At 42.1% G+C, this 20915-nt stretch overlaps 1 protein-coding gene across 2 annotated transcripts in view; it reads left to right on the forward strand.

The window, feature by feature from the left end:
• LOC125897973 (WSC domain-containing protein 1-like) overlaps nt 1-20915 on the forward strand; it is a 178097-nt gene that overhangs the window by 81179 nt on the left and 76003 nt on the right. For both annotated transcript variants that reach the window (XM_049591538.1, XM_049591539.1), the window contains 4 exons: nt 12597-12718; nt 13794-13983; nt 14398-14562; nt 14669-14869. In XM_049591538.1, the coding sequence (XP_049447495.1) occupies nt 12597-12718; nt 13794-13983; nt 14398-14562; nt 14669-14869 (678 nt within the window). The remainder of the gene's footprint in view (nt 1-12596; nt 12719-13793; nt 13984-14397; nt 14563-14668; nt 14870-20915) is intronic.

The following is a 20915-nucleotide window of genomic DNA, read 5'->3' on the forward strand; positions in this document are numbered from 1 at the left end:
AAAGACTGCAGCTGAAACCACACCTTCCCAGCCTTCTTCTGCCGGCTAACAAAAGCAGCACACCACCAAGTGACTCTTCCCCCCATCCATTCAAGGATTGGTAATGTAACAACTGGGCATAGCTTATCACAGCTTTACAGGCTAAGCAAGACTGTTTAACTTGTTGCATGTGATTTGATGCTGTTCACTGAGTTATTGCTGTGATTGTTGGCAGTTAGGTCATTGATTCGTTGGCTTTGTCAAAGCTAAGTGTTTAGTTTGCTAATACTGTTCACAAACAGATTCTTGCACACAACTAAACAATCTCTGCACTAATCCAGACCGTTTGCAACACACATCACATTGACATAGACCCATTAACAAACAGGCTTTCAAAAGAGCTACACCCAAACAGGCATATCAAAGCTCCCGCTTCTTTTCTTTTGTCTTTGTCCTGACCACACGGTCAGACAAACACTTCCCCCAAAAACTGAAGCAGCCTTAATTTGGCCATTTTGGTAGCTTTCTGTTGTCAGCCATTTTGTTTTGTAGGCCAAACGGCTCCTTGATCACCACACCTCTCTCTCTCTCTCTCTCTCTCTCTCTCTCTCACACACACACACACACACACACACACACACACATATACACACCAAGCTTGTATATAGTTAGTTAGAATTTGTGTGTTTTGGTTTGCTTTGCTAATTTGTGAATAAATATAATTCTTTGGAATCATGCCTGCTGTCTGTTTAATGTTGCACAAGAGTGAATGAATCGTCAACCTCTGCTGCGTCAAGAACTCCGAAATCCTTCAGGCGTTACCGTTAATTTTGGTTGTTGTCATTAATTTAATTATTAATCAAAACTCCAAATTAATAGTTAAGCCTATTTTATGAGACTGATATCTTTAACTGGCTATCATTTTTCCCTTTACGGGAATGGTGGCCCACGAGGTGATTTAATATTAATTAAGTCATATTATTTAACATAATTATTAATTATTAATAATAATTATTAATTATTTCCGATAGCCAATTAAATCCCAACATATTTGGTGCCTCCGTGTGAAGCCTAGTGTGTTGATCTCAACATTTATGGTGCCGCCGAGTGAGGTAAATATATGTTGACCCCAGCAAGATCATTTCGGATCCACTCTTTGGGGACATCCAGAACGCGCCAAGTGGTTCACCTGTGTTAAAACCTGTAAATAAGTTCGAGAATCAATCCACGTTTACAAGAGTCAGAGGTAACAGCTTTGCCACTACAGTTACTACTGTTGACACAACCAATGGTTCATGCTCAATCCCACAGAGGCAGGACTCAATGGAAAAGTCTAAAAATGCATGCGTGTGTTGCTCCCAGTCTCACACATTGGATGAGTGTTGTAAAATCATTTTTCTAAAGGAAAAAAGGATGTGTTTTGGCTGCCTGTGTAGTGGAAACATGAGCAAGTATTGCGACAGGCGCCTAACTTGTAAAGAGTGTGGTCAGAATCATCCTACCGTGCTTCATATTTCTGAAAGGTCAAGAACTGACACAGAAAGTGAAAACTCTAAATCCACCAGATATGTTAAACCACCGTCATCAGAAACATGTGGTCATACAGGGGCCGGAAGGGAGCATAGCATTTTGTCCATCCTACCAATCCAAGTGAAATCCACCAGGGGAGACAAAGGGATACAAACCTATGCATTTTTGGATCCTGGCAGCACAGCAACTTTCTGTTCAGAACATCTCATGCGAAAGTTGAACGTCACTGGTAGAAGAACCAGTTTCCTTTTACGCACCATGGGGCAAGAAAAGGTTGTTTCCACATATGCTTTGGATGGTTTGGAGGTGGCTGGCGTTGAAAGTAAACATTTCTACAATCTACCAGAAGTGCTCACACAAGGTAAAATGCCTGTGACCCTGAACAACATTGTCACACAGGAAGAGCTGTCAAAATGGCCTTACCTCTCTGATGTCCATATCCCCTGCATAAATGCCAATGTTGACATGTTGATTGGTACCAGCGTCCCCAAGGTATTGGAACCTTGGGAAGTTGTCAACGGCAAAGGGAATGGCCCTTATGCAGTCAGAACTGTACTTGGTTGGGTGGTTAATGGTCCCCTTCGAGACGGAGAGAATAACAAAACTACAGGATTCTCAGTGGCGTCCGCCAATAGGATTTCTGTGTGTAAGCTGGAGGAGATATTGAACAACCAGTGCAGTCATGACTTCAATGAACGATGCACAGAGAACAAAGGAATGTCAAGAGAAGACATCAGGTTCTTAAAGATTATGGATGAGTCAACACAGCTTCAGGGTGGCCACTACAGTATGAAAATGCCCTTCAGGAAAGAACAGCACACTCTTCCAAATAATCTCTCCATGGTCAAGCAAAGGCTGCTGGGATTGAAGAGGAAGTTCAAAAAGGATGAACTCTTTCACCAGGAATACACCAGCTTCTTCACTGATGTTATAAGGAAAGGCTAAGCAGAGAAAGTGCCTCAACATCAACTGGATGGAGAAAATGAAAATGTGTGGTATATTCCACACCCAAAAAAGGTACTTTGCACATGGTGTTTGACTGTTCTGCTGAGTTTGAGCGAGTCTCTCTCAACAGCCAGCTTCTTTAGGCCCAAACCTGACCAGTTCACTTCTTGGTGTCCTTGTCAGATTCAGACAGGAGCCAGTGGCATTCATGGGAGACATTCAGTCTATGTTCTACCAGGTTAAAGTGGCTGAAGAGGACAAAGACTTCCTTCACTTCCTGTGGTGGACTGATGGTAAAGTGGGTCAGGAGATTGTGGACTACGGGATGACAGTTCATTTGTTTGGTGCCATCTCGTCTCCAAGTTGCGCCAGTTATGCACTCAGGAAGACAGCAGAGGATAATGACGCTCACTTTTCATCAGAAGTGGTGAACACAGTCAAGCAAATTTTTTATGTTGATGACTGTTTGAAGAGCATGCCCTCAGAAGAGGAGGCAGTTATAATGGTCAAAGCTCTCAGCAACCTCTGCCTAAAGGGAGGCTTCACTCCGACAAAGTGGATCAGTAACAGCCGGACAGTGCTGCAAACCACTGAAGAGGAGCACAGAGCTAAGGACTGGAAAGAACTTGATCTGGATAGGGATGAGCTTCCAGTGGAGAGAGCCCTTAGGCTACAGTGGTGTGTGGAGTCGGACACATTCAAGTTCAAAACTATGGTGAAAGAACAACCGCAAAGCTGGCGAGGATTGTTGTTCATAATCTACTCCGTTTATGATCCCTTGGGATTCCTTGCACCAGTGACACTGTCAGCCAAAGTATTATTGCAAGAGCTGTGTCGGGAACGTTGTGGATGGGACGACAAAATACCTGCAGACATTAGTAATCAGTGGACAGGATGGCTGGAAGATCTGAAAGGGTTGGCTTCATTCAAAGTTGACAGATGCATCAAGCCTAAGCACTTTGGACAGCCCCTTAAAGTGCAGCTGCATAACTTCTCTGATGCCTGTGAAAATGGATTTGGCACAGTCACCTACCTCAGAACTGAAAACTGCAACAACCAGGTTCATGTCTCCTTCCTTCTAGGAAAAGTGAGAGTTACGCCCCTGAAACATAACCATACCTCGTCTAGAGCTTACAGCTGCTGTCCTTGCCGTTCGTGTGGATCAGATGTTGAGAGCAGAATTGGAGCTGCCACTGGAACAGTCAACTTTCTGGACGGACAGTACTTCAGTCCTTAAGTACATAATAAAATGAGGACAGGCATTTCCACACATTTGTGGCGAATCGGGTGTCAACCATCAGGGATACAACTCACGTCTCTCAATGGAGGTATATCAATACCAAGGGCAACCCTGCTGATTACGCCTCTATGAAGGTTGGAGACCTGCTGAATGGCAGTAGCTGGATTGAGGGCCCAAAGTTTCTCTTTTACCCAGAGAAGGATTGCCCTTTAGACATCACAGAAGCCACAATTGAAGCTGATGATGTAGAGTTAAAAAAGGATGTCACAGTAAATGCAATCGTGACTCTCCTAATCCTACAGACCAGCTCCTGGCGTACTTTTCCGATTGGAGAAAACTAAAGGTGGCAGTTGCATGGTATCTCAAATGGAAGAGGATTCCCCTGCAGTTGAAACAAAAGAGAAAGGAAGTGGATGCTCTTGAATTCAACAGAAAGGATGCATATGAGTCACATGTGTCACTGGAGATGGAGAAGGTCAAAAAGGCAACAAGTCAAACCTTGTCCACATAGAATCTCTTGGATGCTGAGATTGCCATCATTTGCTACAGTCAGCAGAGAAGATTCAGAGAAGAGATTGCCACCTTATCAGCCGGAAAAGCTGTGCCAAAACACAGTTCCATTTACAAACTAGTCCCATATGATGGACTTATGAGAGTCAGAGGTCGATTGAGTAGGGCAGCTTTGCCAGAAGAGACAAAGCATCCACTCATCTTGTCAAAAGATCAACACATCTCCACACTCATACTGAGACATATCCACCAACAAATTGGCCACAGTGGTAGAAATCACATCGCAATGCTGCTTCTGCAGACGATATGAAGGGAGGTTGGGTGAGCAGAAGATGGCTGACCTACCAAAGGAAAGGCTCCTTCCTGATCTCCCTCCCTTCACAAATGTGGGAATGGATTATTTCGGGCCTTTTGAGGTAAAGAGAGGTCGAAGTCTTTGCAAACGTTATGGTGTCATCTTTACCTGTTTTGCAAGCAGAGCTATACATTTGGAAGTGGCTCCATCCCTGGACACTGACACATGTATTAATGTGTTGAGAAGGTTTATCAGCCCCAGAGGACAGGTGTCATCTATACGTTCAGACAATGGTACCAACTTTGTGGGGGCTGAGAAAGAGCTGAGAGAAGCACTCGCAGCAGTAAATCACAATCGGATAGAGAGAGTTTTACTGCAAAATGGCATCGAGTGGAACTTTAACCCACCTTCAGCATCACATCATGGTGGTGTCTGGGAACGCATCATTCGTATGGTTCGGAAAGTTCTCACCTCTGTGTTACATCTGCAAACTCTGGATGATGATGGACTCCACATGGTTTTGTGTGAGGTTGAGGCAAAATTAAATGGTCGCCCCCTCACTAAGCTCTTAGACGATCCCACTGATCTTGAACCGCTTACTCCTAACCACATTCTCCTGCTGAAAGGAAAACCAATCTTATCACCTGGACTGTTTAACAAAGATGATGCATATGTGAAGAGAAGATGGCGACAAGTTCAATACATCGCGCACATGTTCTGGAAAAGATGGGTACAGGAATACCTCCCTTTGCTCCAAGAACGTCAAAAGTGGAATCAACAAAGGAGAAATTTTGTTCTTGGAGACACTGTTGTGGTGATGGATTCTGCTGCTCCACGTGGATCTTGGCTTCTTGGCAGAGTTTTGGAGACCTTCCCAATCAAGAAAGGCCTGGTACAGTCTGTGCGTCTTCAGACGAAGACAAGCATCTTAGAAAGACCTGTCACTAAGCTATGCCTATTACAAGAGGCTGCAGGTGGCTAGTGCTGAGATTCATAGTGATTTCTTGGTGAAACCAGGTTATGCATACAAAATATTGGATATTGTTTGATCCAATTTCGGTCTCTATTACAAGTATTATGGCTCTGTTATTTAATTTGGAGGTAATTGTAATGTCAGCTGCCATTCACAATTAGGGGCCGGTGTGTTAGAGCCATTTTCGTTTGTGTGCATTTATGTTCATTTGATGTACTTACCTGTGGCCACCGTTAGTGGTGCTCTGGTGTCATTCTGTACTGTGGGGTGTGGGAAAGTATAAGTAGAAGAAGAGGTGATTACATAGGTGTATTGTTGCTAACCGGTAGAAGCCAACAGTTTTTGACCGTCATATCTGTCATCGTATTGGTGTGCAATGCGTGATTTGTTTGATCTGCAAGTTATTGGTATGTACGTGAGTGTGTGCAGAGTTCGGCGTGGGCCACATGTGATTTAAATGGAAGATAAGGAATAAATCTTTGATAATTGCATGGACGTTCCTCAGTCTCATTCATTAGATATGTCACGGAAGACAGACACCTCAACTCAGAAGTGCCACTATAGCAGCCCCTTATAGTGGCTTATAGGATTCATTTTGTTGTTTTGTTTTGCTAAACCAAGTCACTATGTACAAGTACCATCCACAACCTTTCACAATGGAAAAGGAAGAAAACGTGTACTAAACTGAACTGGACTGTACGGGACTGCTTGGTGGGAACAGGACTCTAGACACTAATCACACACACACACACACACACACACACACACACACACAGACACACACATTTTCAGCTTGATGTAGAATATGCGATACATTGCATATGAACTGATATTAGAAGTGACTGAAATAATAGAAGCCTGTTTTCAAATCTCTGAAAAAGTCAGCGGTTTTAGGCTCTGTTGCTGGGCAGATTTTGCAAATAACAGCTAACTTCCTCTCTCCAAAAGAAGCCATAAGCTATGTGGTTTTCACGATTTAGTCTTATTTGACTTCTTTTGGTTTAGGCTAAGTTTGCATCCCTGCTCTGATAGTCATTCTATGGGCACTAGTTTCGCAGACTGGGTGAGGCGGGGGCGCAGTGCACCTGCGCTTCACCAACTGAGTGTGGCCAGGCGGATTTTGCAAGTTTGGCACACTGTGCGTGCTGACGCAGCTACTCCTCTTTCCCACCTCCGTCCCTCCTACCTGCGCAAGTCGGAAAGAGGGAGGAGAGAAGGCGTGGAGTGCGTTTTACACACATCACACCAATCAAATGAGCCCCTCTGATTGCCCTTAAATGTGCCACGCGAAGGCGTAGTAAGAGTTTACTCAATTCGCCATGGCAGAAGAGAGCAGCAGCATCAGATGGCCAAACTTCTCCCAGGAGGAAACTGGTGTTTTGGTCCGGGAGGTCCAAGCTTGCAGTGTCCGAATATACGGAACTGCAAGCAGACCTCCACAGGCTGATGATGCAAAGGTAGCCTGGGAGGAGGTCACCACAATTGTAAATCAATGTTGCGTTTCTCTCGCGCACGCGTGCGCTCTTTCGCACTCTCTCGCACTCTCACTCTGTTTCTTTTCTTTTGGCTTTTCTAAGATGACAGATGCTAAATATATACTCCCTATCTGATGCTGTGGCTGTTTGTGGTTGGCTGAGAGGGATGTGAACTCATTAGTTTGCAGCTGTGTTAATCAAATCAGGTTGTGTTTCCATTATGCGTGCCAAACGTGCCAAACGGTGCCAATCCCCTTTGATCTGACATCAGATGTGACGAGACAGTCGATATAGAGATACATTTATGTGCTGATTGCAGATAGTTGCATTGAATAGTGTTTTTTGGGGTATTTATTGCATTATTAATGTGCCTGATATTCTGGAAACCTGCCTGTGAGGTTTTGGTGACGTGTGCGCACTGTCCGCTGGTCAGCCAAACTTCCACTTACACCGGCTGCACTCCGCCTGCGCTGACAGTAGACCTGGTTTCAGCTGGCGAGCTTTTAGTGCACCTTCACTGAAGCCTTTTGGCACGAAACTGTCACTGCGCCAAGCTGGATTTGTCGACACCTCCCCCTGCTGCCTATATATATATATATGTATATATATATAGCAAGGGCCTTGGCCATCTTGCACCGCCATGTATGTAAGGCAGCCCGAGCGGACAATCCAGCCAGCCAGAGAACGTGTTTCGCGTGTATAAATAAACCAACGAAGACAGCGGAAGAAAGGAAGGAGGAGGAGGAAACAGCAGAGAGTGTTAGTAGTTTGTCGATGGATAGTAGTTTTTTTAGGTATAAAGTTTGTGAATGGACCACACTTACCACGCAACAGGAGAGAATGAACCAGAACCGTCATCTGCGAGGAAAAGAAGACGCAACTTCACTCCTTGTGATGCACTCTCTGTGGCGTCCTCCTGATGAAATATCTCCCCAACGGTGGTAGGACCGAATCCCATTCTGTGCAGCAAAATGGGAGCGGAGGATTCAGCCTCTCGTCTCGCCCGCTCAGCATCCAAGTTCCTCATCTGTATGCTCCGGCTCAAACAGGTATGGCTCTGGGTCTGTGCCCGCTACAAGAAACTCTTCAAAATCACGTTCAAAGTCGTCCATTGCAGCTACTATAGTCCAGAGATATTGCTAGGCTAAATAAACAGCTGAGCACTGTTTACAGGCTACACTGTCAGTCAGTGTGCGGGCTGGAGATTGGTGGAGCAGAGAGGGGAGGGGGTACCCGCTTGGTATTGTAAACGAGAATATGTGTATGGAGTGTGTGTGTTACGCTAGAAGAGTCAGAGTTTGGGACGGAGTCTTTTACCCCCTGGAGTGTTACCGGAGTTTTTGGAGTGCTCAAATAAACGGGCTTTTTTCCCGAACGCTACTCTGGTCTCCTGCTCCTGAGGGATTCATTACAATATCTTAACATGGCTTAGATTTCTAAATAAACGTTCACCTCGTTGCTAGATAGACCTACTCCTGAAAAACTTGTGTCTGCACAAGGCTTTTTGTCCCTACGAGGCCACTGTCATTTACCCGACGGGAGGGTAAAATGGGTTGAAAACAGTGACATCAGAGGGTGCTATAGCACCCTTATCTACAAAAAGCCTTGCGCACGAGTTTTTCAGGAGGAGCATTTGGGAAAAAGGCCAGTTTATTTGAGCACTCCAGAAACTCCGGTAACACTCCAGGGGGTAAAAGACTCCGTCCCAAACTTTGACTCTTCTAGCGTAACAGACACACTTCATAACTTTACACACATACTCGTTTACCATACCGAGTGGGGACCCCCCTCCCCTCTCTGCTCAATCTCCAGCCCGCACGCTAACTGACAGCGTAGCCGGTAAACAGAGCTCAGCTGTTTATTTAGCCTAGCAATATCTCTGGACTATAGTAACTGCAATGGACGACTTTGAACGCGATTTTGAAGAGTTTCTTGTAGCGGACACAGACCCAGAGCCATACCTGTTTGAGCCAGGGCATACAGATGAGGAACTCCATGTGTTTGATGCTGAGCGGACAAGAAGAGAGGCTGAATGCACAGAATGGGATTCGGTGCTACTGCTACCATTGTTGGGGAGCTATATCATCAGGAGGAAAAGCGCCGCAGACAGTGCAGCACAAGGAGTGAAGTTGTTTCTTCTTTTCCTCGCAGATGATGGTTTGGGTTCATTCTCTCCTGTTGCGTGGTAAGTGTGGTCCATTCGCAAACTTTATAACCAAAAAAACTTTTCACTACTCTCTATCGATGAACTACTAACACTCTCTGCTGTTTCCTCCTCCTTCTTCCTTCTTCCCGCTGTCTTCATTGGTTTATTTATACACACGAAACGCATTCTCTGGCTGGCTGGATTACCTTACATACATGGCGGCGCAAGATGGCGACCTCTCTAAAGCAAGGCCCTTGCTATCTTCATCTTCTAACCGCTTCATCCTCTTGAGGGTCGCGGGGGGGCTGGAGCCTATCCCAGCTGACATCGGGCGAGAGGCAGGGTACACCCTGGACAGGTCGCCAGACTATCGCAGGGCTGACACATAGAGACAAACAACCATTCACGCTCACATTCACACCTACGGACAATTTAGAGTTATCAATTAACCTAGTCCCCAATCTGCATGTCTTTGGACTGTGGGAGGAAGCCGGAGTGCCCGAAGAGAACCCACGCTGACACGGGGAGAACATGCAAACTCCGGCAACCCTCTTGCTGTGAGGCGAGAGTGCTAACCACCACACCACCGTGCCGCCCAGGCCCTTGCTATATATATATATATATATATATATATATACAGTACAGGCCAAAAGTTTGGACGCACCTTCTCATTCAATGCGTTTTCTTTATTTTCATGACTGTTTACATTGTAGATTCTCACTGAAGGCATCAAAACTATGAATGAACACATGTGGAGTTATGTACTTAACAAAAAAAGGTGAAATAACTGAAAACATGTTTTATATTCTAGTTTCTTCAAAATAGCCACCCTTTGCTCTGATTACTGCTTTGCACACTCTTGGCATTCTCTCGATGAGCTTCAAGAGGTAGTCACCTGAAATGGTTTTCCAACAGTCTTGAAGGAGTTCCCAGAAGTGTTTAGCATTTGTTGGCCCCTTTGCCTTCACTCTGCGGTCCAGCTCACCCCAAACCATCTCGATTGGGTTCAGGTCCGGTGACTGTGGAGGCCAGGTCATCTGCCGCAGCACTCCATCACTCTCCTTCTTGGTCAAATAGCCCTTACACAGCCTGGAGGTGTGTTTGGGGTCGTGTCCTGTTGAAAAATAAATGATCGTCCAACTAAGCATAAACCGGAGGATGGCATGTCGCTGCAGGATGCTGTGGTAGCCATGCTGGTTCAGTGTGCCTTCAATTTTGAATAAATCCCCAACAGTGTCACCAGCAAAACACCCCCACACCATCACACCTCCTCCTCCATGCTTCACAGTGGGAACCAGGCATGTGGAATCCATCCGTTCACCTTATCTGCGTCTCACAAAGACACGGCGGTTGGAACCAAAGATCTCAAATTTGGACTCATCAGACCAAAGCACAGATTTCCACTGGTCTAATGTCCATTCCTTGTGTTTCTTGGCCCAAACAAATCTCTTCTGCTTGTTGCCTCTCCTTAGCAGTGGTTTCCTAGCAGCTATTTGACCATGAAGGCCTGATTCGCGCAGTTTCCTCTTAACAGTTGTTCTAGAGATGGGTCTGCTGCTAGAACTCTGTGTGGCATTCATCTGGTCTCTGATCTGAGCTGCTGTTAACTTGCGATTTCTGAGGCTGGTGACTCGGATGAACTTATCCTCAGAAGCAGAGGTGACTCTTGGTCTTCCTTTCCTGGTCGGTCCTCATGTGTGCCAGTTTGTAGCGCTTGATGGTTTTGCGACTCCACTTGGGGACACATTTAAAGTTTTGCAATTTTCGGACTGACTGACCTTCATTTCTTAAAGTAATGATGGCCACTCGTTTTTCTTTAGTTAGCTGATTGGTTCTTGCCATAATATGAATTTTAACAGTTGTCCAATAGGGCTGTCGGCTGTGTATTAACCTGACTTCTGCACAACACAACTGATGGTCCCAACCCCATTGATAAAGCAAGAAATTCCACTAATTAACCCTGATAAGGCACACCTGTGAAGTGGAAACCATTTCAGGTGACTACCTCTTGAAGCTCATCGAGAGAATGCCAAGAGTGTGCAAAGCAGTAATCAGAGCAAAGGGTGGCTATTTTGAAGAAACTAGAATATAAAACATGTTTTCAGTTATTTCACCTTTTTTTGTTAAGTACATAACTCCACATGTGTTCATTCATAGTTTTGATGCTTTCAGTGAGAATCTACAATGTAAATAGTCATGAAAATAAAGGCAAAACGCATTGAATGAGAAGGTGCGTCCAAACTTTTGGCCTGTACTGTATATATATATATATATATATATATATATAGATAGATAGATAGATAGATAGATAGATAAAAGCATAATTATAAGGCTATGAAAACCAAACGAATTTTATTTTATAACGATTATACACTTGTATAAACATATTAATGGGATTGACAATAAACCATGCCAAATATTACACACTGGCCCTTTAAGTACAAATAAAACAAAACAAAACAAAAAAAATCTATCTATCTATCTATCTACTAAAAAAAGTCATGCATTTTTTATTTAAGTACATTGTAAAACTATGTAGAAAGTGGCACGTGTTTAAAAATACTAATGTAATTTAAGTAATGTAAATGTACCTCAAATTTGTACTTAAGTATAGTACTTAAGTAAATTTACTTTGATTACATGCCACTGCTGGTCAGCAGACGGACGCTTAGTAACTGAAATGAAAAAAAAATGGTCTGACATGAAACAGCTTAGCATCCATCCATCCATCCGTCACATCAAACACATCTGTGTGCTTTCTCAAAATGTGTTCCGTGTGTGAGACCACAGCATCTCAGAGCAGTATGCAAGCCATTCAGAAGCTGAACATCATTTAGGGGTTTTTATAGTCATAATTGGATTCTTTAGCCCACAAATTTGATAGTCCAATCATTCTAATTACCCTTAGACATAAACAGAAATAATCTAAATTTAATTATATGATATGCATGCTTTTTTTAATGTTCCTGAAATTTAAAACTTGTGTTTCCTTGCATTGAACAAACAATGTATGGACTGTGAAAAATGAACAAAATAGGAGAAAATTAATTTATATATCACTTCCTGCATGATGTTCAGTATCTACTTGTCTACCCCCTTTTGCACGGAGCATGTCACAGATTGCCTCAGATGCATCATGATATAAAGTAATATGAATTTCATGTAAGAGAACAGAAGCATGTCAGTATACCTCCTGTGACGATAACAGGCCAGTATACACAATCATGTTACTTAAAGACAACCACCACATTATTGGTGTTTGCAGCCGAACTGTGAATGTATTGTACACCAAAATTCAGTTAACTATAGAAATGTAACTAGTGCAGGAATACAAGGGACAGCTTATTTCAATTCAACCCTGATGCTGAATAATTCTCTTCTTAAAAATCAGTTTATTTCTTGGTAAACCCTTTATCTGCCTTCATCAGTGAATACATTAAAAAATACTTCCCAATCCTGGTTAGTGTGCAGCTATTTTCTCATGTCTACTTTTTCCTTTCCAGTCAGAAATGTTCACTATCGCGGTTGCTTCAAGTTGCTGAAGAACACCATCATCACCTTTCCCATCTACACCTTTCAGCTCAACCTAACCAGACAGTCCTGCATCGAGACCTGTACAGATAAGGTTTGAAGTAGTTCTCTGAATTTACATACCTTATGATCAAATTATGGCACATAGCTTTCTGAACTCCATGCACAAGCCAACATGCTTGCACAAAAATTTAATAAGTGTACTGATGATGTCAAGATAGCTTTGTTTAGGTCTTATTGTACTTCATTGTATACTGCACACCTGTGGTGCAGGTACAGTGCTGCAAAAATGAAAAAAATCCAGGTGGCATATAATAATGCATTTAGGATTTTACTCAGGCATCCAAGATGGACAAGTGCAAGCCATATGTTTGTCAGCAGTGATGTGCCCACTTTTCATGCTGTTCTAAGAAAGTTTATTTACAGTTTTATGTGTCGACAAAGAATGGAGTCATTATGGCCCTAGCGGTGCCTGCACAAAGTGACACAACATATTTGTCATACTTCTGGAAGCACTGGAATAGATGCCTGTATGTGTTTTAAACCTACTTGTTGTGTTGTTTTTATTGTATTGTCTGTGTTTTTGTATATGGACTTGAGTCTGGAATAAAGTTTGTCTGTACTATACTGGTGGTTCTCCACTTCATAGACACTGCACAGCTCAGAGAGCTGTCTCCACTACTAGGAGATCACATATAAGGGCAAAGAGCTCCTTGGATTTTGCTGAATATTAAAATTTTAATGTGCCTCTAATGAGAAGCAGATAGTCTGGATCCTGCACTGAGATCTTACTGGATGCAGCTATGTCTTCTCTGAAAGCAAAAATGGCTGATAGAAATATTGTAGATCATCAGAAGGTGAATGGATTGTGAATAATTATCATGCTGTGATGTGTGTGCATGTATGTATGTATATATATGTATGCATGCATGTGCGATTATGCATAACTTTTCTCAGATTTTTACTGCAGTTTTATGTCATTGTGCTTTGACATTGAGCATTTTGATCTAAAAGTGGAAAAGTGGGAAAAAATAATGAACAAAACTAATACATGGAGAGATGATGACACTCTGGCTGAACTGAGCTGACAGTATGGATCTTCAGAGAGAAAAATAATTATGATGAGTTGTATAAATACATGGAGAACATTTGTGCTTTTTGGTTTATAGGAGCTTCCACTGGCTGTGTTCAAGGAGCCCCACTGTTTCTGTACGTGGATGTCCTCTCTTTTCGGCCTCAACCAGCAGTCTGACAACCAGCAGTGTTTGGGGAACACTGGGCTGAATCACACAAGCGACTCCACACCCACAGCATCCATTGAGCATGACCACTACCAGGTGTATCACACGCCAGTGCTTGGTGAGACACGATGTAATAATTTCCTGCTGTATCAGTCATTTTCACGGATCACACAAAGCAATTAAATATCCGGCCTCTGTTTCCTCCTCTAAAATGGTCTGTAAAAAGATCCTCAGCTAAGAGTGGTCTATTCTGTGACACTGCATGAATGTAGTGTTGTTTCTATAGTGAAACTGAGTGACGAGGAAATTGCTCTTGAAAGCAGTGTAAAGATCACACCAGTAATCTCAACTGTTTCATTTTTTGCCTTCTTGCAACCATGCTGTAATCTGGGTCACATATGACTTGTTCTGTGTTGTGTTGTGAAAATGAATCAGTTTTGGGCTCTCTGCATCCACACTTTCTGATGCATACTGATCTAGTCCAGCTCTGCTTTGTTTTGTAACTATACCCAACAACAAAATCTTCTTTTAGACTCCAGGTGCAAAGAGAGGATGTTTCTGCCTCAGAGATCCAGCTCCCTCGTGGCTCTTTCTAGTTTTCCTGGTGCAGGCAACACCTGGGTACGACACCTGATTGAGCTTGTGACTGGCTACTACACTGGCAGCTTCTATTTTGATGGCACACTGTACAACAAAGGTGGGGAGGGCACCTCACCACTGCTCAAATGAACGTCTAAATGAGTGTTCTGTGAAATATTGCGTCACAGCTGACCCTTATCCATTCATTTATTTACCGGTACCAGGTTTCAAAGGAGAGAAGGACTACTGGAAGAGTGGCCGCAGCATCTGCATAAAGACCCACGAGAGCGGCCAGAGGGAGATTGAAATGTTCGATTCTGCCATCCTGTTGATTCGAAACCCTTACCGCTCCCTCATGGCTGAATTCAACCGTAAGTGTGCGGGACATCTAGGACACGCTACAGATGCACAGTGGAAAAGCAAAGGTACTGTCCAGTTGTTTTTTGTCATATACAAAAAATTGCCACAGTGAAGCAGTCATTGGCAATAGAACTCAAGCCATCTCCAACACTGCTCATCTGACTAAAATGGAAAGATTCTGTACTGTGTGTATGTCTGTCTGTCTGTTGATTTACTTGACAGTTGTTTATCCAATGGACGTCAAATTTGGCAGATGTATTGTTGATGAGTAGTGTAGTGTGTAGTGTTGAGCATGGGCTCTTGAGATCTATGGGACATATTTATTAGTAGTTGTATTATCCAGTAAACTGCTGAATAATATATATGAATATGTATTGTAGAGTATTCAATTTCAGTTTCAATTTCTTTTTATAAATGACATTGTTGTCAAGCAGTCAGTGCCACACAGTATGAATTTTGCTGTGATTTCTCTGTTACCAAAACAGGGCAAAGTAATTTTTGTTTACAAAGCCTGTTAAATAACAGATTTGTAGTGTTTGCAAAGATGCCTGAGAGTGTGGCTACATCATATAGGTGAAGTGGATTTCATTGATGGCTGCCTCACATTTAGTAACATGGAGAGACTTTTTAATAAATAGTAAAAGTCAAAAGTGGCATTACTTTAGCATCCAGTAGTGGCAATATTTCTGAAAGCATTAGACAGGATACAAAAAACATATCTATTTTATGCTTTAGAAGCTGGTACAATATACAACATGAGTAAATAAAAAACATACTATTGCTGTTCAGTGTAATCATCTGTTTAAAATATCATCTGTATGTTTGAAAGAAAGCATGAGACATTTATAACCATATTTAGGCTCTTATTCTGTGTACCTGATGTTTACATATTCTTATTGTAAATGCTGATTTTGCATTCACACAGTTCTGATCGAAATGTTTATTCTTCTTATTCTTATTTAACCGTACATTTTTTAAATGACTGCAGCTTCTCATACTTTGAGCTACAGAAACCATTCAAATATCAAAATGTTCATCTGTCAACTGTCTTCAAGGACTTTCAATTTTCAATTCAATTCAATTTTATTTATAAAGCCCAATATCACAAATCACAATTTGCCTCACAGGGCAGTGGATAAGGAAACCCCCCCCCCACCCCACCAAAAAACCCCTTTAACGGGGAAAAAAACGGTAGAAACCTCAGGAAGAGCAACTGAAGAGGGATCCCTCTTCCAGGACGGACAGATGTGCAATAGATGTCGTACAGAACAGATCAACATAATAAATTAACAGTAATCCGTATGTCACAATGAGACAGAAAGAGAGAGAGAGAGAGAGAGAGAGAGAGAGAGAGAAAGAGACAGAGAGAGATGCAGGACAGACAATGTTAATAGCTTACAAAAACATTAATGAAAGTAATAATATTATAATTATAATTCTGGCTATTGTATAATAACAGTAGAAGTATGACTAATGATAACATACTTCCATTATACTTTCATGTTTCTATCATTTAACCATCTAATTCCTGAGGGTGCTATTGTAGAAATTATTATGGGTGCATCTTCCAGTGAGATAGCGGAAGTAGCAGTCAGACAGGTAGTTGCATTTAGTGTCTTTGGTTAGTACCAGTGGCCAATCTTAGTGGCTAACCACCAATGTTAGTTCTTTTTGAAAGTAATTCTCCTTCAATTTAACAAATATGGCTTTGATTATAAAAGATGTTTAACTAATATTAGCATGTTCAAAATTGTCTTTGTGGAGCTCTGGTACCTGTTGTGCTGTCCGTGTCTGTAATGTTAGTAAAAAATAGAGTGAGCTTAATTTGTGGCTTCAACAATTGTGTGTTAAACATGTTCTCACAACAAAATGGGATTGTTCCTGTAACCAGTGGTATAGTTTCCATCACCTACAGAGAGATGAAAAGAGGAATGGCATTGTGAGTATTGCAAGAGTGGGATGTCAAGGCGAGATTCAAGATGGTGGCACCAAAAGTAAGACAAACGAAAAAGGAATAAAACTACATTTCTGGTCAGATCACAACTACAGCACACCTTCTACAACCAGTCCGGAGTAAAGTAACCTTACAGTGGAGGATTTAATGGACCTTGAGATATTCATTGACCACTACCAGCGAAACAACAGGACAGGACCCAAACTTAGAAAAACCCCTGGAAAAAAAAAAAAAAAAAAATCTTCAACAGACTTGAATGACCTTAAAACCACTGAAATTGAGGAGCATCACTTGTAGTAGACTGACTGTAGAGCGATGGACAATTATTCTGCATCACCAGAATCATGCCATTACTCTTCTACATGAACTGAAATTAACTAAAACATCCAAAACAATAAGACCATGGTAACTGAAATATCTTAAAACTCTCACCCTCCATCACTCTTTGTATAAAGAAGTGCTCTGTACTGCCTCTGCCTTTGTGTATCTTTTGCTCTTTTATTGTTGTTTGTCTTGATGTTCTGTGTATTCACCACTCATTTGTATGTCCAGTCACATGTCCAGTCTCTGTAGTTCATGTTATATATTATGAGTACAGACAGCTTTAATATCAGCTCATTGACTTACAAATCCTTCTTGGTTAATGATTTGATGAATGAAAAGAATCTGCACTGAATGTTTTAGGAGAGACCTGGCTTAGCTTCACCACTGGTGTTGCAACACTGATAGAAGCTTGTCCTGCAAACTATAAATTTTATCAGTCACTCAGACAAAAGAGGAAAGGAGGGGTATTATAGCTATCTTTCTGCATAGTTTTTGTGTAATGACACTGATCTGGGTGAATTTACATTCTTTGAATACCTTGCACTTGAGCAGCATTATCAGTGCTCATCATTACATAATATTGGCCACCAAATTATTCATTAGTATTTCTTAAGGAATTCTAAGAGCTGATTCCACTAAGTGTCACTAGATATGATGGATTAATTTTGAATGGAGACCTGAACGTTCATATCAACAAAAAGATTGATTCCACATCTACTGAGTTTATGAATGTAGGCCTACCTGACAGCTTTGAGCTTACTCAGCATGTAAATAAAGCCACTCATCAGCATAGTAACATTCTAAACTTGGTAATAACAACAGCGGTAAACACTGACAATGTTTCAATATCTCAGTTACCCATCTATCTATCACTGTGTTTTTTTGGTGCCAAACTAAACTCAACAAACTAAAGGTGAAGTTCTGGTTCAAAAGAGACTTTTAGGTGGCAAGGCTGAAGCAAAGTTTTCTAATATAATGACATAATTTGAGTCATACAGGTAGGGCTGCTCTGTAAATGATATGGTTAAAATTTTCAACAATACCCCGTCTTCTACTTTAAATACTGTTGCCCCACTAAAGGTTAAAAAGAGGATGACTGACATAATTTCCCCATGGTTAAACAGTAACAGTGGCTTCGGTTACATGATGGCTTCTCATTCGGAATGAAATGAATCAGAATGAAATCATTCGGAATTAGTTTTTCCAGGTTCATTCCGAATGAGGGTTTACACGGGAGATCAGTTTAATCATTCAGGTCTGCACATATCATATTCAGCACACAAGAAAAAACAGAACTGGAACTGGTAAACACCTTAGAGCAACAAATTAAACTCTTAACAGACCAATATACTAATAACTAGGGATGGGTGCCGACACTCAGTATATTTATGGTACCGGTGCTGACGTATACGGTAGTAATAAGACCGGATAACAACGCAAATTTCGGTGCCCCATTTCAGTGCGGCCGCGCCCCCTGCGTGTTCAATTGTAACACGGCGCTGCACGTGACCTTTGTTTTCACATGCACTGCAAGTGTGAGACAGATGAAGAAGAAGAGCTTCCAGTCAAGATGCCGCCCAAGGGGGGAAAGCGTTCCCAAGTTTGGCTTTACTTTTCTTTAAAAGATGCAGACTCTGCGACTTGCCATAAATGTCTCAAGAGTTTTATGTGTAGGGGTGGCAATACGTCGAACTTAACCAAACATCTGAACATGCATGGTATATACCTGAAGGTTGAAAAGCACACCGTTTTTGATAGCTTGTGAGACCCCTCGCCAAGCACATTATCTGCGGCCAGTCCAAGCATCCCCACCGGTAAAGATGAGAGCCCCAGCCCTGCTGCCTGTGTTGTGGACATCACTGATGATGATGATAGTAGCAGCCTTTCGTTGTTGAGTAAGTATTTTAATGTTGTCAGTGGTAAATTAGCCTACTTTGTGTAAGCAAGCAAGTTAACACACTAACGCGCTAATGCTGAGGTAGCAAACAATGTTGCAATGCCAAGCTAACAATTGGTGTACTACGTTCGACATTTCTGCCAAGTGTCAGCTTTTTCTTAAAAGTTAGAAGATTTGAGGGCAAAATGTTAAACTTAGGATCTTGCATCAAATTTAGACGGCACAGTTTATGCAAAATGTGACAGTCTGGCTGGTTGATGGGCTAGCCTACATTACTGATTTTGATCATCTTATGTTGTTCAAGTTGTAGCCTATATGAATGTAAAATAATGATGAACTTAAGTTATTTCACCAGCATTAGGCAGCGTAATTAAACATATGTTATATTTTTAATAGAATCAGACATGTCTGGGCCTGGGTACCTATTATAGCAGTCTTGTGCTTTCATCTACCCGACCAGCGGCTTTAAGTAGAAAATGAGGGAGGGGATGGCATGCAACTTGTGCAGATACTAATGACCTGAAGAGGACTAGAGTCGACCTTAAGAGAAGACCTGAAGAGGCTAGACCTATATATCATGTTAAGTGTTTAAAACAAGAGCTAGACTATATGTTTGTCCATAGCAATTTCATGTTTATATTTTGTATCACTGGCTTTCCAGCTACAGCAGTGACTCCCTTTACCCTGGCAAAGAAGGCCCAGCTGACCAAAGAAAAGGTGGAGGAAGTACATAGAGCGGTCACAAAATTTGCGGTGAAGGGCCTTCACCCATTTTCCATAGAGTCACCATCAATCAGGTAAATATGTTGTCATGTTATGTAAAAATAGTGTTTGCTGTGTAGGCTGAACTGCCATGCTAAGACGTTACCACCCTCAACCAGAGATGGCCTCTCCAATATACTCATTTCTGCATGGTATTCTGTGGAGAAGAGCAATATCATCCAGAAGTTGGGGCAGGTCAACAAGGCAGCCATCGCCTGTGATGGATGGACCGGTTTGGCACAAGACCACAATCTCACTGTGACTGTCCACTATATCTTCAGAGGCAGAGTAGAACAGAAGGTGCTGAGCACTGAAGCAGTCTATGAGTCACAGACAGGACCAGTAGTGGCCAAGGAGATAGCCAATGTTGTGGAGGAATTCAACTTGAGTTGAAAAATAATTGCTGCCACAGTGGACAATGCCAGCAACATAGATGTTATGAAAAATCTGAATTTCTTAAAAGTGGGGTGCTTTGCCCACACACTAAATCTAGAAATACAGAAGGTGTATGAGATCCCTGCACTGTCAAAGTGGTGTGCCAAGATCCGTGTTGTTGTGGTATGGCTCAAGCGGTCTACCCTAAGCAAAACTGTACTCTGTGAGAAGCAGTAAATCCTCAGTGAGTAGCATAGATGTAATAACTTATCTCAAAAAGTATTGTTTATAATGCCAGCAATTGTTTATTGTAATTGAAAATGTCTATTTGTGTTTAAGAGTTGCCAGAGCATAATGTAATTCTGGACGTAAATACACGCTGGAACTCCCTCTTCCTGATTGTGGAGAGATTTATCGAGCAGTACGAAGCAATTCAGGCAGCTGCTCTGGATCAACGGCTGAGGAAGCCAATGGAGGACAGGTGGATGACAAGAGGGTCACTTGCTAGAGAACAATTAACAATTAACAATTAATTTATAATTTACTCTAGTCTTAACATTAGTATTCATTTTTCCCAGACTAGAAAAGCTAACAAAATGATTTTGATAAGGCTGAGGAGTTCATCAACTGCATGAAAGGCCTTTACACTTCAACCCTGTGTGTGTCAAGTGAGAAGTCTCCCACATGCAGTCAAATCATCCCCATCCTGACCAAGCTGGAGGCGCACTTCAAAACATCAGAAAGAGACACTGGTTTCACCCCTTCAATAAAACAGAAGGTCTGGGGAGATCTGCATGGG

The sequence above is a fragment of the Epinephelus fuscoguttatus genome, linkage group LG12, assembly GCF_011397635.1.
Source record: "Epinephelus fuscoguttatus linkage group LG12, E.fuscoguttatus.final_Chr_v1".
Taxonomy (NCBI): Eukaryota; Metazoa; Chordata; class Actinopteri; order Perciformes; family Serranidae; genus Epinephelus; species Epinephelus fuscoguttatus.